We start from the raw sequence: 17,004 nt of genomic DNA on the forward strand, positions 1-17,004 counted from the left end.
CTCCTGTTTACACACCATAAGGGCTCCAAATGAAGATTAATGCCACCTCTCTCTGTCCAGGCCATCACTGTCGACCTGGGCTGCAGCTCCCTCCTAGATCCCAAAAGTTGGCTAAGTTAGACCGATTGAGCTGGTGGGAAGGAAGGCAGTGTTAGATAAACTCCTAGGGAGGAGCAGAACCCATTTGCCCCAGCTGTGCACACCTGGGCAGAGGACAGAGGTGCCTGGGCACAGGAACTGTTTGTTCCCCAAAGGCTACACAGCTGAGCCAATCGGATAGCTTGGATGTGTCATAGCTGGTATCCAGAAGGAGAAGGTACAGAAGCCAAGTTGGCTGGCAAGGCTGCTAGAGACAGCTACAGGCCCTCAAGGCAGCTTTGAGGAGCTTCAAGAGTCCTAAAGGAGAACTAGCCAGTGATGGAGAACGTCCCTCCCAACCTCCAGTGCACCCTGTGCTTGCCTGATCAGGCCTCGGGCTACAGGGAGTAGCCTTGGAGACCCTGTGCGAGGCTCACCAGACACAGCTGAATTGACTAAGGCAAATTAAGCTCCACCAAATGGCAAGGAGAGGGAGCAAGTGCCAACCCTCAGAGAAAGGGCATCTTGGAAGGCAGGACACACAGCCAACCACAGCCAGACTGGTCACGAGTGGCCAGTCTCAGCTGGAGATGACCCAAAGGCCTTGCACTAGTCCATTCAGCTGAAAATGCACCCAGAAAGGACTATCCCAGAGGGGCAGAGACTAGCTGTCTGGGCGACAAGCTTGTACTAAGTCTTGAAAATTCCAGTGCTAACAGGGCTGGAGAAAGCCCTATACAGGGGGCTAGGCTGCTTTGCTTGAAAGGAACACCCAGTCTTCTAGGGGAATTGGAGGAGCAGGGCTGCTTGGATGAAGATCTGGGTGTAGGTTTTCAAAGCAACCTCTGTTTTCCAAAGGGTTGGGTGTACTCAGCTCCCTGGTAGGGAGGATTCTGGGAAATGAGAGCAAGGGTCACAGGGTCAGGTGGTGGTTCCCAGGATAAGCCCTCCCCCCATGAATGTGGATCTGAGGTCAGCCCCCAGGTGTCCCACTGCACCAGCAGCTGCCCACCCCCCCCCCGGTCTGTGCACTTCTGATCATAATTATTTGATCTGCAGATGTAAGTGGAATTTATTGTAACAACAAATATAGTGATGTCAAAACCCAACCTTGGATTAAAGCCGGCAGCCAAAGGGGAAGTGTATTAATTTCCAACAGCATCTCAGGCCAGAGCCTATTAGAACAAGCTATTCTTCAGGCCCCCCCATCAGAATTAATCATTGGGAGTTAATTTGAAGCTCAGACAAGTTGCTGTTAATTTAGTGCAGGGAGGACGGGATGGAATAAAAAGCTGAGGTGCTGGCCGAGCCTCGTGGGTCTCATTAATCAGCCAGCTGAGACGGCCTGGCTTGATTACAATTTGCAAAAAAATTCATTAGGGCCCAGGCGATTGACAATTTTTCTCTCTGCCTGTGATGTGACTCATTAGGCAGCCAAATGAAAGCCATGATGACGGCCATGATGACAGCGGCCATCAAGGGCTGCCTGTTTATCTTCCTGCCCTCGGCCTGTCTCCAGGGCCTTGGGATCTGGGCTCTGGGGTTCCAGGACCCTGAGGGCTCGGGGAGGAAAGGGACACTATGAGGGCGGCAGGGCAGGCAGTATGTCAGGACCCTCCCAGGGCTTCTAAATGGGGAGGCAGCTTGGGTCTCAGGGTGGGGAATCCCCAAAGGAGGCTGCTTATTTCAGGGGACTTTTGCTTCCTTAGGGGGTTTGTATGGGTGAAGGTTTTTATCCTCTGTGCTGCCCACCCATGACAAAGGCTTTGGGAGAGAAGCTGGTAGGAGTTGTTTACCTCTAGTGTGGTGGACAGGTATATAAGAGGGCACCCTGGGATCCGGGAGAGCGTTGAGTTCTGAGTGCCCCTGGAGTGGGAGAAGGCATCGCACCTGGCATCTCACCCAGGGCTGGGCTGGACTCTTTTCACGGTCCCAGGCCCTCTGCGGGCACCCATGCATTCCATCGAAAGACTAGTCCAGGTTGTTGTGTATGTAGAAAAGAGGGCTTGTAGTCCCTTAGGACCTAGAATTTTCGGCATCGGCCCTGACACCAGTCAGTGAGAACCTGGCAGAAGCAGCTAGTGCCCACGGATGACCAGGGCTCTGTGCACACTTTTGAGGAGAACCTGGGGAGCCCCTGAACAATACAGGCTTGGTGTGTCTGTGCAGGATGCACAGCCCCCACCCCCACCCCACCCCTGCTTTCCTGAGGCTCCTCATGGAGAACAGCAGGGAACTCCAGAGCTTTCTAGAGCAGGCTCTAACCCGAGGCCTTTCCCCATCCTGGAAACATTAGGATGCAAACCAATACTGGATGACTCCAGCCCTCCACCCTGCGCCTGAAGTTTGGGGGACGAGGCCTCTAGGTCCCGACCCTTGTGCTGCTGAGAGGTGATCAGTGCAAAGTGGAATAAATTAAGTCAGTATTGACCCAGAGCGCCACGACTCCCCTGCTTGGACTAGGACCAGAGAGCACGACACACAGCTGCGTTGCTGAGGGTTCCCCTATCCTTCTATTTGAAAAGTTGATGTAGCGGGGTCACTAGTTTCTCTTTGGGCTGCAGGTTTAACGGCCAGACGGACTTGGGCACCGTGGTCGCCGTCACTAGCCTGCTCCACGCTTCGGGGATACGCAGTCTTAGGAGCGCCAGGCCCTGGCATCTCTCTGGATACTTTAAGCGCGGACCGCTTCCCGCTTCGGTCACAGCACTAAAGTTAGAGAGGGAGGAGCGGGGCAGGTCACACCCCTCTCGCGCTTTACAGGTCGCTCTTCCAAGGCAGAAAGACGCCCTAATCTTAGGTTTCAGCGCACCAAGCCACCACCAACTCACCACGGACCCTTCCCCATTTCTCCCTTTGAGGGGCGAGGTTCCCAGCGCCCTTGGGGTGGGGCAGTGGTCAGGGCACGCCCCTTCTGACCCCGCCTGGAGGGGGAGGTGCGGGGGCCTTGGAGCTTACAGCCCTCCTCCAAGCCCAGAGCTGCCGGGAAGCCAGGCAGGGCTTGCTGGGTTCCGGCTCCTGTCGGAAGATAACGCCTGTAGCCTGATTTATGGATCCGAGGCCCTGAGAGCCAGCAAAGACCGCTGCTTTTAGGGTCGGAGTTTCTTCTAAGGAAACGCGTTTCTTCCCTGGCTGCATCGGATTTGGAGCCCCTGTGTCTGTACAAACCCACTACTACCCGAGCTTGCTTTCCCTCCTCTTCCGGCCAAAGTTTGCCAGTCCCCAGGCTATAATAGATAAAGACATGCAAAAAGAGGACATGCAAGATTCCTAAGATGAAAACTAGGCTTCCTTAAACTCACAGTTTTCCTCTCCAATTAAAAGCCTGTTCAGGTGCTACTTGGCTTATGGCCAGTAAGCCTCCATCCTGGTCGCAAGTCACTTAGCTGACCACACATTGGTAGTGCCCTCGAGGTGCCCAGGTGGTGGGCACTCTAACGAGGCCCCAAGGATTAAGCTTATAGTTTTTCCTTGCCTTTTTTTTTATTATTCACAAGACTGAGATTGTTTAAATGTCATAACTTATATGAAAATAAGCTACATTGAAATAAATTAAACACAACGGAGACGTGCTTCCGACATGGCTCAGATAGGATATACAAGGCCAGGAAAGACAGCCAGGCAAAGCAAACGAGCAGAGCAGAGTTCTAGATTGCTCCAAAATCAACCGACTGCTCTGCACTCAACTCAAAAAGCCAAAATAGAAACAAACAAACAAAAAATAACAATAAGAAGGTTAAACCGCAGTGTTTGTCCTTGTGTCTCCTGTTTACCTTTGGGCACGTATGGGAAGGTGGTCGCTGAAGGCGACAGAGTACAGTGGTGGTTTTGTTTCATCTGGAAAGTGTAAGGAGAGAGATTTGATCCTATCCCTTTCAAAACACTGCAGCTGAGATCCAGTCTAGATAGAGATCTATGTACAAAGTAGGGTTGTATAATAAATATTTAGTGTATCTTCTGGTGTGGCTGTAGCCCCCTTTAAGCCCGTCTAATGAATATACTCTCAATTTGCTTGGATGTCCACATCTAGGAGGTGCCTCTGAGTTCTGCTTTAAACAGTGGAGTCTGACACGGGTTCCTTCAGGTGTTAGGGCCTCTCCATGGTGGTGTCCACCCTGGCTGGGCCCTCAGGGTCGGGCCTGCTCCAGCTGCTGGTGTTGACTTCGAATAGCGAACCTGCTAACGTGAACAGGGATGGGGACGACAATCTTGGGGTTCCGAGAGGGCTCCCCCGTCTTGGAATTGGCGTTGCCTGCCTTGACACGTTTCCACTTGGCCCGGCGGTTCTGGAACCAGATTTTTACTTGCACCTCGCTGAGTTTGAGGGCGTGGGCGATCTGTGAGCGCTCGGTCAGGGAGAGGTACTTTTTGCAGTGGAATTCTTTCTCCAGCTCCAGCAGCTGTTCGCTGGTGAAGGCAGTCCGCCGCCGCCGGTTCTTGCCTGTGGACGTGGTGCTGCCTGCTGCACCGCCGCTCTGCGGGGTCTCCTCCAGTGCGTGGCCGGGGTCTTCTTCCTTATGAGCAGTCTGACCAGGCAAATTGTCATCTGAGCTGTAATCCACATCGCTCTCCAGAGAGAAGCTCTCCTCCTTGCCCTTCGGGTCATCTTCCACCTTTGACTCGTCTTTCCCTTGCCCTCGGACAGCCCCGACTGAAAGCAAAACCAAACGGCATTTTATTACATTTTGAACACTGCCTTCCCCAGTCCCTTCCCACTTGGGCACCTCACCCCTATCTCCCCCCAGCAGATTGTCTTTCTACCACATTAACACATTGCGATTTCCTGGCCTTTGAGGAAGGGGGTGGGGGGAGCGTGAGAAAAAGCTCAAAGGAGAGGAGGAGACAGTAGAGGCGACGGCCCTTTGCCCAGAACCATCACTCAAGGGGCTGCCATGTCTCCCGCTCACCCTCCCAGCCTCTAACAGCTTAAGTATCAGGATGCTGCTCGGACCTGAGGCCCAAGAGAATATCCCCTTTGTTTCCCTGGGGTCCAGGACTGTTTGAAGACCAAGGGGGAGTTCATGATCCTCCCCACCACCATCTGAACAACTAAAATTAAGTGAGCCTCAATTTCACAGCAGATGTGAGTGGTGTAGGGCCGATGCCAGCCCGCAGCTTTCTTGAGACATATCATTTGTGTCTCCTTAGGAGAAGTTTTCCACCCTAGAGTTCCTAGTGCGTGCATGTACACACACACACACACACACACACACACACAGAGAGAGAGAGAGAGAGAGAGAGAGAGAGAGAGAGAGAGAGAGAGAGAGAGAGTCTCGCAGGAATCTGATTCTCTTGGATGAACAGAGAACCCAGTGAAGATATTTGAGTCTGGACTCTATTGGGTACATATGCAACTGAAAAAAGAAAAAAACCAGCCCAATAAGGCCTCTCTTTAAGGTTGCAACACACCAAGGACCCTCAATAATCACAGCGTGTGTGTGTGTGTGTGTGTGTGTGTGTGTGTGTGTGTGTGTGTGCCAAACACGCCACCAGATGTGTGGCCTGGAGTAGCTAGCAGGAGAGCTCTAAACGCCTCCTTTCCCCAGGATCCTGCTTGTTGCTTGGCGTTAAATGCCCCATTGGAAAGCTCCGGTGGGCATCACCGCAACTCCTCCAGCTATTCCCGCAGAGGTCGGGCGGGGGCGCGGCCTCGTCCCCCGGGTCTCGGCGGGAACCCGGAGCTGGCCCGCCCCCACTCCCTCCCGTCCCCGCGTTCCGGCTGCGCGCGCCGCCGACTCACCGAGCGACGCCTGCACCGCTTCGGCCGCAGAGAAAGCGAGCAGCGAGCCCTCCTTGGCCAAGAAGGCTTTGCCGTCTTCCGCATCCGCTTGGAGCGCCTCGGCTTTGTCGAAGTTGCCGCCTCCGGGCAGTGGCTGTGGAGCGAACTTGCGGGCAGCCGCCGCCTCTTGGTGCTGGGGCGACGCAGAGAAGCCGCCGGGCAGAGTGGCCATGAGCGTGGAGGTGAGCGCCATGCCCTGCGCCAGGCTGGAGCAGAAGCCGGTGGGCAGGCTGGGGATCTGGTGGTGAGGGTGCGCGGGCGGCAGAGCGGGCTGCAGCGCTGCCTGGGGCAGCGCGGGAGGCGGTGGCGGCGGTGGCGGCAGCACCACCGGCCGGTAGGGCATGAACATGGGGTAGCCGGTGTAGACGAAATGGCCGGGACTGGGCTGCGGCGGGCTGCCGATCAGCGAGTCTATGCTGAAGGCGGTACTACTCCCCAGCGGGCGCTGCATCATCATCAGCGACGGCGGGAACGCTGCGCTCATAGACGCGTTCGGGAGAAGCCAGGGAGAGACGAAAAGTCCCCGTGTCCCGCCGCCGCCTGGAAGCCCTCCGGACGCTGGGAGTACCACCGGGAACTCCGGGCAGGGGCTGAGCGGTGCCCAGAGCGCAGACGCCGCCGCCGCCCCTCAGTGCAGGACCCGCAGCATACCCGGCCTGCACGGGTGCAGCCACCGAGCGCGATGAGGCCGTGCGCCCGGGATGGAGAGGGCGCCGGGGACCTCGCGTTCGCCGGAACCGCTCCCGGCTGCTAGCCCGTCGGAACGCGCGCGCTTCGCGTCTGCAGGTCTCGGCCCAGCTACCAGCAGTGCGTGCGTCCGTCCGTCTGTCCGTCCTGCAGTCCGTCGTCTCCCACGGGCGGCTGGGGAGCGCGCGAAGCCGGCGCACTTGTCTCTGGCGGGCGCCGCCAGCACCTTTAAATCGCGCTCCTCTTTCTCATTCACATTTTGCCAGCTGCCCAGCGGAGCTCGTGTCACGTGGGACCGAGCACCAACTCCTATTTGCTATTCAGGGGAAGGCGGGGCGAAATTAGGGCTCCGCCCCCTTCACCCAGGCGGGCCGCAAATGGGCTACCGGCGCCACGGTTGGAGCGTGCTGGCCTGGGAGCTGGAGCCTTTGCACCGCGCGGAGCAAACTTAAGAGGGACCCTTGCTACCTACCCGACTCAGACCCTAGAGTCCCTGGCATCCCTGTGGAGGCCTCATGAGAGGCGGCTTGGAACTGGCACCCGCCACCGATGGGCCGGGAGTGTTTTACTACAGCAGAACCCTGTGTGATGCTCACCTTAACCAGGGGCGCTCTGGTTGTGCCAAGGGTCCGGGCAAGGTCTCCGGATAGCGTTTAAGGTCTTGCCTCTGCAGGTCTGCTCCCAGAGGTGCGCCTGGGCCTGTCAGCCCTTGCTCACACGACACGGAAGCTGAATGGTTGCTTGCGGCCCGCTGGTGGCAGCGGGGCGGCCGGCGGTGGTCTCCCTCATTCCTGGTTGGGCCCTCCGTGAGCGATCCCTGCTCATTTTTCATGACATTCTTAATCATCGCACCTATTTACCCACTTTGCCAGCGTACACCAAAATAACAGCCACGATAATTATGATAATAAAGCGAGTCTTTTATCTGCTCCATCTTCAGGGAGGAATGGGGGGGGGGGTTGCGACGCCTCTGGATTGTATAACGTGAGATTATCCTGATGAAAGCTTTATGATGTTTGCTCAAATAAAAGCTGCGTTTTGTAAATAGGCACTAATTAAGCACGTTGGCAACGGAGGGAGCTCTCACCCTGGCTCTGCGCAGCGCGAGGACTCCTGGGCACGCGGTTCCCCTTTGCGGACTGCTGGATGGAGCTGAGTCCCTCAAGATATTTCCCCTGTTCTCGACAATGGTAAAAAGCCGGGAATTTGGGGGTTAGGAGATTGGAGGGATTGCGGCGAAAGGAAAGTAGGCATTTCTGGTCATCTTTTCTTATGTTGAAACAAACTTTCAAATCTTGTGTTCCTTTTAAAATGGGATCCTTTCGTGGCGAAGGCAGATCCTGCCAAGCGCGTTGGGCTTCCTCGGGTCCCCCTGCCTGTTCTTCAGATTCCTTGGTCTAGACGTCCTTTCGGAACTGCTGACAGCACCAGGCCAAGGAGCAAAGGAGGGCATTGTTATATAGGTCATTAAAAAATCAGTTCACCCGGAAGAGCTCTGGCTGGGGAGTTGGCTCATGTTGGACGTGTGTTATGTATCACAAGCACATTTAATTGGGAGATAAAGATAAATCGATCTTTATGAATTTATCGACCCGATTCTTTGAAGCTCTTCTTTCTCGGTCTTCCTCTTTCTCCCGCTCTAACCCCAAGGTCCCCCGGGGACGTCTCAATCCTAGAGATCTTCTCGGGCCAAGAATCTTGCCAGAGAGCAACTGCCCACCCAGAGAGGTAAGAGGGGACGATGAGTCCTTTGCATCTCTTGGCCAGAAGAAAACTCGCTGGCCCGGCTGCCAGCCGTCCTCCTCCCCCACCAGTGTCCCCTCCCCTCCCCTCCATCACCCGGACAAAGACATCTCAAACGCCTTTCCCCTCTCCGGGCCGCAGTAATAGATGGTTTCGGCAGCAGGCGGTTTGAAAGGAATTCATTAGGGCGCTGCCTGTGTTGCATCCCTTCACTTCACGCCCAGAACTCGAGATGGCTTAGGCAGTGTGAGGGGAAATTAATTCTCTTTGGGATACACGGGAAGGAGGTGTCTGTGGGATACCCAAGCTCTAGTCCCTGTTTGCCCACAAAAGAAGTTAATCGAAGCCCAAGGCAAAAGGCTGGTTTCTTCATGAGCATAATAAATACTCCCTCTTATTATGAGATACCTACAGTGACAGTCTTCAATGCCACTACCTTGTTGTTATCCCCTCTCCTCAACTTCTAGAATAACCGCTTCCTTGATTTACGCAACCGCAGCCAGGGACCTTCGTGCTTGCCTGCAAGAGGACTGGGTGAGCAGTTACTCATTCACCTGACTCTCCTGCCTTCCATTTTGCACTTTCACTGTAAAAAAAAAAAAAATTATTGTAGAGACTTCTGTCGCCTGGCCACAGGGAGAGACAAGGATCCCTTTGGCTATTTTAGTAATTCCATACTTAAAGTTCAGCAACAAGATTGAGGTCCCTTGAATTATAGACACACTTGAAGTAATTTGATGGCATATTATTTGTGTCCATAAATTGCCACGAAAAGTATTGACTGCAGGAGTTATAATGCTAATCTTTTATTAGTGAGTTCAGATAATTTTTCATCAATACGAATTTTATTTACTAGTGGGCTTTTCTCGAATGCTTGCAGTAATATTTTTCTCATCTAATGCTTATTAACTGCTTAGAAAATGACTGTTTGCATCGTAAAAGGATCCTTATGTTTTGACGTGATTGACAAGATCCATTCCGGGACACTTCAGTTACGTGCAAAAAAAAAAAAAACCACCAAAAAACCAAACCAAAACAAAAACAAAAACCCGCTGCGCGCCTGGGGGCTGCGGACGGACGACAGAAGCTTTCGGAGTCCCGACTGCGCTGAAGAGATTAATGCACTAGGAACGACAGGTACGCGCATCTGTCCTTCGAATTCCTACCTGCCTAGCTCCGAACAGTCTCAACCGCAGAGTCAACTCGGCCCCGCTGCGCGGGAAAACCACCCTGCTCAGATCTTAGTAACTAGGCTCAGAGAGCCCCGCCCCCCTCCAATTAGGAAAAAGGTTGGGCGCGCGGGAAGGGAGAGCTGGGTTCCCCCAACTCCAGTTAACTTCTGCGAACTTTTTCTCTGGAAGCATCCTTCACAGATGAAGATAGTCCAGTCCCGGAGGTATTTTACTGCTGCCAAGAGAGTGTCAGTATCGTATTAAGCCACTTACAGAGTGGCTGAGACGTTCAATAAAAGTGATGGTAATTAAGTTGCCCCACGCTTGTGGGCTGTCCGATTCAGCCTTTGCACACAGGTGTGTGAAAGCTAAGCAAGAAATAGGAACCGCACAAGTAAATGAGTATTATTATTACCTGGAGGTGGGAGCGTAGTGCGGCTTCCAGGGGGCAGCGAGGGCCCTCTGGTCTCTGTGGACGTCGTGTGGAGAAACCTGTGGGCCTCGCACAGGAGGGGCGCCTCTTGCTCAGACCGAAGCTTCAGGCCCGGTTCTCTGGTAACCGTGTTATTTTTATTTAGAGGAATTTTGAGTGGTCTGATGCGTCCAGTCATTGCCGCAGTTCTTGCTCCTGGCCATAGTTGGGAAATAACTTAGGATGCGTTTTACTTATAGAGGGGCAATTGAGATTCACACCCAGCTAACCTAACATCGAGTTTCCCCAGCCCAAGACACACTTACAAAGGGGTGCTTGTGTAAAATTCCCCATCAGACACACCAATTTGCAAGTAGCAGAAAGCATTGAAGCCTCATCTTTTTAAACTATTTTATTCAGCTTTTTTTTTTTTTTCTAAATCTGAAAGCCCAAAATAGACTCCATGTGGTTCTAAGTGAAGTCAGCCCTTGGCTGGCTTTGAAATAGCTCCTGCAATTATGTAAAAGAGCCATTCAGCAACAGGACGGAATTAAAAGGGATCTTGCCCGCTTCCCTTTCACCGCCAGCCTCTCATGTTTGGCTTTTCAAAGAGCTTCCAACACGATGTCTTTCTCCAGGACAAAAGGCAGAACAAAAAAAGTCCCCAAACTTGTAAATTGAACGTCAAGGGAACTTTAAACAATTTAAAGCCCATAAATAATGATAAAGGGGACCTGGCAAAAAAGGCAAGCCCATTCAATTAATAGAGTTTCCCAAGCAAAGATCAAGTGGTGTATAAAATAAAAGTCTTTGCTTTCTTTATTCTGCTCCTTGACCATGCAGAAAGCAGGACAGGGGGTTTTCTAAAGTGCCCCGAAGAAGAAACACTTCCTGGGACAGTGTGTGCCGCAACATTCTTATGTAGAAAACTTTGTTTTTGTCCCCATCCTCAAAGTAGCTGAGACAAAACCACTGCTACCCAGAAATGTGGAGGGGAGGGGCTTTTATTTTCCACTGTTTTAAAAAGTATTTATTTATTTGTTTATTTATTTATTTATTTTTATTCTGGGAGCTGTAAAAAAAAATGTCTCCAAGGCCAAGAACTGTGACCTTCACACCTGTGGGGCTCTACGGACCGCAGAGGGACGTGTCCAGAGAGCCACTCAGGCATAGTGCCCGAGGCTAGCTCTCCTGGGCTCTGCTGACCATGGCTATCTTGTTTGCTTTCGGAATCACCCAGGAGGGAGGGTTGAATGATGCACCCGGCTACAGGAAGCGCTTTGAATCCATAGCTTACCCGCTCTCCACTCGCGGCTGAACTTCCCTGGTGGGGACCCCGGAGTGCGAGGACTTAAAGTGGGGTTCTAGTTCTTTCCCCCTTTGTTCCTAATGGCTTGGATTGTGACCCTGGCCAACAGTAGCTCACAACGTTTGTCCCGGAGTCCGGAGTCCGGGAATCCTTGCTCACTGTGCATCAGCTCTGCTCGCAAAGGGAGGCAAATGTTCGATTGCCTCCAGACTCACAGCCAGGGAAAAGGCAGCGGGATGCAAAGGTCTGGCAGTGGATTTTTGCCCAGGGGATGAGGTTAAGTGTGTGAAGGCCTTCCTGGAAGCCGTGAAGAGGAGCGGAGGATGCTTGAGAGAAAGGCACTGGCCAGCAGGGGGGCTCTTCTCACCTGACTTTATCTCCCATCTGCTCCCCGAACCCCACCTATCGGAACTTCAAACGCCGCCCCCCCCCCCCCAGCCACCCTGAGCCAGGCTTTCATCTCTCGCACAGCAGGCATTGTTTGTAGGACTTCACAGAGATGCTAATCCGGGGGCCTAGGGAAGGGCAGCCGGGAAGTGCAGAGGGCACCGAGGGGTGAGAGGGTGCTTAGCTTGGCCTATCACTATCTTGGCAGCTCTCCTGCGGAGCTGGGGTCAGCTCTAATTGGGGAGTGGTGAGAGCTTAGTGGTAGACTTGAGCTGGACACAACTAGCGTCCAAAGCAGGCTCTAGGAAGAGCTATACTGTTTGCAAGATCCAGCCATGGACCCCGCGAGATTCCAGCTCTCCAGAGGAGACATAGGAAACAACCTCTGGGGCTGAGGGCCAGCCAAGGACCTAGGTACATATTTTCCAGAACCTTAATCCTGAAGGTCCCTCCCCCCACAAACCAGAGGTCGCCAGGAGACCCTCCTATCCCCCCCAACCCCAACCCGGACAACCAACCTTTACCCTGATAGTATCATTTGGAAACCTCTGGCAAGAGAGCACAGTTGCTCACATCAGGGGCATCCTGCCCTTGAACTTCTGCAGTGACAATAAGCAACAGCTATTGCTGTTACCAGGACCTCCATTTCTCTCTGTCCCTGAGAAATACTGCAAAGCAAAGGCAACTTCCCCCCCGCCCCCATTAGTCTTTGGATAAGAAACTGTGACCCATAAAGGATGTCACCAGAGAGAGTGACACGATGGTGTGTATGGATAGAGGTTGACAAAGCAGAAGGGAATGGTGGAATGAATGGCCACCGTTTCTCCAAACCAGAAAATTCCAGGTCTGACAGGTCCGACATTGATCCAAGCAGGCCCAGTGACCTCAGTCTATGGAAGTCCCAAAGGACAGTTGTCCCTTCAGCACACTCCTCAGAGAAGCCTGACCTGAAACCCCAGCACTCAGGAGTCTGAGGCAGGAGAAAAATCTCAAAGCCAAATAAGGAAAGACCCAGAGAACCTGCCATCCTAGGTGAGAGCAAGACGGGGTGGCCATACATTAATCAGAAATGGGAAAGGGAGACAAGTGTTAACCTGCCCTACAGGAAGGCTGTACTTTAAAGCAGAGCACCCACTATGAAGAACCAGGGGATAAGGATGCTCATTCATGCTCATTCTGAGACCTCTGAGGGCCGGGTCAATGTTGGGAGCATCCAGGGCAGATCTTTACTGTTGCAGATACCTCTAAAGCTACCCAGAACGGGTACCAGAAACAATGAGAAGGGTGGTTAGCTCAAGGGTGGTTGGCTGCCCTTTTCTTCAGTGTCTTGAACTCCTCATGTGGTCCAGCTTCCAAAGGCGGATGAAGGTCATGGTTTCTCAAGGGATCAAGCCATACCCTTTACTGAGGCCCCAGCAATGGAGGGCCGAGATGGCAGTCACTAGCCTGAGGAGATGGAGGTTAGAACGCAGGAAGGTCAACTCCCTATTCTGAGATCTGAAATTGCTCCAGTACATGTTTCCTCTTTGCTGGCAATGGAGGGCAGAAATCATTGGGTTTGGTGACTTCTTGGTTTCGAAGCATAGAAGCTTTGAGATTTTCTCTGGTGGAACAAATGCTGAGGGCTCGACCCCTCCCATGCTGAGGATTCCACCCCCCATGCTGAAGGCTCCACCCCCATGCTGACACACCCCCTTCAGTCTCCACCCCCCCCCCCCCCCCCATGCCACTGCAGGCGATTCTGTGGCCCTAGGATAGAAGAAGCCAAAAGGAGATCAGAGTCCAGATCCTAGAACTCTAGAGGTTGTTCAGCAGGGGACTAACTTGCTAGAGGGGAGCAGAGCAAATAAAAAGTGGAAGGGACAAGGGGGTGGTTCCTAAAAGTCACAACCAGAAGAAGGCGGACAACTTCAGAACTGGTCCCCTCACACACTCCTTCCTAGGAACACTTGTGGGTTTAATATCCTGGGTCTTTCTCTGTCTCTCTGTCTCTGTCTCTCTCACAGAGAGACCTTTACAACCTATACCAGGATGCTGAGGCAGGACACAGTCAGGCAACTGCTCAATGCAGCACATAGCTCCTTCTGGAGTCTGTGGTGGTGTTAGAGGCTTTGGGTAATGTAGACCCACAGTCTGGCAGGGGTGAAGGCTTCACAGGGGCCTCCTGCCTTCCTCCTCCTCCTCAGCAAAGAGGCCAAAGGAGTCTTGGCTGGGAAATGAATCAGAGCCAGAAGCCAAACAGTCTGTCCCTGTCCACACAAACCTGTTCCTAGAAGTCTGAGACAGTGACAGTGAAGGGGTGAACATTGGCCCCAGTGCTCAGGAAACAAAGGTGACTGACGATTTTGTGACCAGATTTGATGTTTCCTCCACCTTAGAGGCCTCTCACTTCCTCTTTGTACCCCATGCCTGCTGCTTCTTTTTATCTGTCTGTCTGTCTATCTATCTGTCTGTCTGTCTATCTATCTATCTATCTATCTATCTATCTATCTATCTAATCTGAGTGTTTCAGAATTGGTTTCTGTGGTATCTTGACTATTATAACTGCCCACCCCCCAGTTTCTTGTAGAATCCCTTAGGCCACAGCACACCAAGGAATAAAATAATCAGAAATCTTAAGACAAGAAAGACATAAATTCAACTTCACAAAAGAAAAAAAAAGCAAGCACCGAACAGACTTAATTCAATATATTGTAAAACTCTTTTCATAGAGAGTGAGCTAAACAATTTATTGTGTAAGCCTATTTTCTCATCTGTATTTTATTTATTTATATTTTATTTTATGCATATATGGCTGTTTGCAGGCAAGGATATCTGTCCCTCTAGAGTGTGCCTGGTACCCTCAGAGTCCAGAAGAGGGTGTCATATCACATGGAACTGGAGTAAGCCACTCTGTGGGTGCTGGGAATCGAACTCTTCTGGAAGAGCAACCAGTGAGCTCTCTCTTTTGCCCCACATTAGATATTTTAGTTTTAATCATCTTGAGGTATTTCATATCTACAAACAGGGCACAAATGTGTATTGTAGATTTCGGTGAATTAGGGAGCAGCTACTTTTACATTTATTTGTTTGAGTATAGAGGTTAGATGACACTTTGGGGGATCGGTCCTTTTCCTATTGGTTCTGGGAATTGAAGTCGTTACCCATCTTGGCTACAAACACCTTACTGAGTGAGCCACCTTGCAGGCTCAGCAAGTAGGTTGTTTTTGTTTTTGTTTTTTTTAAAGACATAGAATCTCTGTATAGCCCTGGCTGTCCTGGAACTCACTTTGTAGACTAGGCTGGCCTCGAACTCAGAAATCCGTCTTCCTCTGCCTCCCGAGTGTTGGGATTAAAGGCGTGAGCCACCACGCCCGGCTTCAGCAAGTAGTTTTATTTAACACTTTACAACATCGGAAACATTTGATAGAGAATCCGCATGGGCGTGCAGAGCGCCCCCTAAGGACCTCACAAGCAATGACATCTGGCTAGAGCTGTTGGGGTTTTGTGGTTCCAGGAAGCAGAAGGTCCTGGTAAAGTTCTCCTGGGACCGCAAAGGCAGAGGCATCGGTTTCATTTATGTCTAGAGTTGGACAAGAAAAAAAAAATAGTCTCAATTTCTTTTTTTTTTAAACTACTAAACCAAAAGAGAAGCCTGTGTCACAAACCTTCGTGCTTGCACGCGGCATAAGAAAGGCCAGATTTCGGATGTGACGTTCGGACTTCCTGTAAATTCCGTGAAGGTTCTTCTGAGCAGATCCTAGAAGCAGCTTGTTTTGAAACTTCTGCCCTCTGGGTCTGTGCATCGTAGATGGGCAGCTGACCTCAACCAGTCTCTGCGGTTCCATCTATGTAATGGGCCAGCATTCTAGCTTGCTCTCTCACCAGTGGCCTGACAGTGTCACTAAGCGGGGATAATTAGTACAGTTGTTGGGTCACAGTTTGTCGTGTGTACTGTGTCTGCACTGCGCGTTGGCGAGACGTCTGTGAGTGGCTGCCGGTGAGCATAGTTTATGGAGAGTCCCACGTCTAGGCCAGGTTTTCAAGAGTGCTGGGTGCGCCTCTGGTTAGTGCGAGGGCAAGGCCTTAAAAACGTGTCTCACAGGCCACCAAATGGTCCCTCCAGGGCGGGGATGGATGGGTGGGTGGGTGAGGAGAGATCCCGAAGCTCCGCCCCGGCAGGTGCATCCTGGGGTGGATACTCAGGTGCAGAGGTCTTTGCAGCCCCGGGAGCGGCCCCTGCCGTTTGTTCTTGTCATTAAGTTTAGCCTGGTCTAAGGACAAGTCACAGCCTTTCCGGGGAGATGGCTTCTAGATCCTGTCTCATTCGCTTAAAATAACAGATCTGCAAACTCTTGGGGTGCAAAACCTCAAACACATCCGTTTTCTGGGCAGGAGACCGGCACCCCGTGCTCTTTGGACTCCTGCTGTGCTCCATACTCCATCTCTCCTCTCCCCAGCGCCACCACCTTAGTGCCACCCTGTTTGGGATGCCCGAGAAGGGAGGAGGGGAGACCCGGTGAGTGAGGCGAGGGGCGGGGCCGGAGGACCTTGGGAGGACCGAGTTGACCCTGCCCACTTCTCTGCCTCGGGTTTGCTGTGGTCACGTGACTCTGACTCGCCTGCGCCCCCTGCCCGCCGCGGTGGGAATCAACCCTCAGGGAGTCAAGGAGAGAAGGGCTCTAGCCAAGGCCGGGCGAGGCTCCCAGTATTGGGCGCACACTTCCTTTCCACCCGAACATATATTTACCTGTTCTCCTCCTCCACTTTTCTTTTCTTCTTCCCTTTTCTTTTCTTTTTCTTTCTGCCTTTTTCCTTTCTTTCTTTCTTTCTTTCTTTCTTTCTTTCTTTCTTCCTTCCTTTCTTTCTTTCTTTCTTTCTTTCTTTCTTTCTTTCTTGAAAAGGAGCAAACATTCCAGTTTTAATGCGGCTCAATTATCTCGTTTACACGACGTAAAATGTTTCTCTTTAACTCATTTCAATCTAGTAAATATGCTTCAGCAAGTAGCTAATTTTTCAAGGATGGCTTTGCCTCGCCATTTGCATATAAAGCGCTTTGGGGCCTATTCTTTCTCTGAGAAGGGGGGGGGGGGAGGAGAAGGTCGCTAGCAGTAGGCCCTCCTCCTCCAGGTAGAGCACCTGGGTTTGGTCTCAAGAAGGCGCTGTGCCTGGCTGGGGTGCCTGGGGAAAGGGCAGCTTTCTTCCCTCTTTTCTTCCAGTGAGGCCTCTGGCCCTGACCAGCAGGTCCCAAGGAGAGGGCGCCTCCCCCACTTGGTGCCACCAGGCAAGTGAGGGTCGAGGACACATTTATCCTCAAGTGCGTTTATTAAATCGAATCTGGAGATGGATGGACGTGGATAGCAGAGAGGAAATCACAGGGCTCAGTTGAGCAATCTTCTGGCTTTAAATTCCGAATAAAAGTCTGGAATATTCCCGGGTCAGAGGGGCACCGTCTCAT

The 17,004-nt window shown here is 52.2% G+C and overlaps 2 protein-coding genes across 2 annotated transcripts; one reads left to right on the forward strand and one right to left on the reverse strand.

Moving 5' to 3' along the window:
• Positions 1-3,547: 3,547 nt before the first annotated feature.
• Positions 3,548-6,762, reverse strand: Gbx2 (gastrulation brain homeobox 2). The gene is made up of 2 exons (NM_010262.3): positions 5,819-6,762; positions 3,548-4,729 (listed from the first exon to the last, which is right to left on the reverse strand). The coding sequence occupies exons 1-2, from the start codon at positions 6,339-6,341 to the stop codon at positions 4,206-4,208; spliced, it is 1,047 nt and encodes a 348-aa protein (NP_034392.1). The 5' UTR covers positions 6,342-6,762; the 3' UTR covers positions 3,548-4,205.
• An 898-nt stretch (positions 6,763-7,660) lies between these two features.
• Positions 7,661-10,179, forward strand: LOC102637806. Its single transcript, XM_030244408.1, has 4 exons — positions 7,661-7,734; positions 8,195-8,272; positions 8,755-8,821; positions 9,205-10,179. Exons 1-4 carry the CDS (start codon positions 7,691-7,693, stop codon positions 9,721-9,723), a joined length of 708 nt encoding a protein of 235 aa, XP_030100268.1. The 5' UTR covers positions 7,661-7,690; the 3' UTR covers positions 9,724-10,179.
• Positions 10,180-17,004: the final 6,825 nt, after the last annotated feature.

This window comes from Mus musculus, chromosome 1 (assembly GCF_000001635.26).
Source record: "Mus musculus strain C57BL/6J chromosome 1, GRCm38.p6 C57BL/6J".
NCBI lineage: Eukaryota > Metazoa > Chordata > Mammalia > Rodentia > Muridae > Mus > Mus musculus.

Excerpts from the sequence above, each read along its gene's own strand:
- Gbx2 (NM_010262.3), bottom strand. The coding sequence starts at position 6,341 with ATGAGCGCAGCGTTCCCGCCGTCGCTGATGATGATGCAGCGCCCGCTG. Across the intron at positions 4,730-5,818 it reads AGCGGTGCAGGCGTCGCTCG|TCGGGGCTGTCCGAGGGCAA; the intron begins GTGAGTCGGCGG and ends TTTTGCTTTCAG.
- LOC102637806 (XM_030244408.1), top strand. The coding sequence starts at position 7,691 with ATGGAGCTGAGTCCCTCAAGATATTTCCCCTGTTCTCGACAATG. Across the intron at positions 7,735-8,194 it reads TTCCCCTGTTCTCGACAATG|GTCCCCCGGGGACGTCTCAA; the intron begins GTAAAAAGCCGG and ends TCTAACCCCAAG. Across the intron at positions 8,822-9,204 it reads CTTGCCTGCAAGAGGACTGG|AAAATGACTGTTTGCATCGT; the intron begins GTGAGCAGTTAC and ends TTAACTGCTTAG.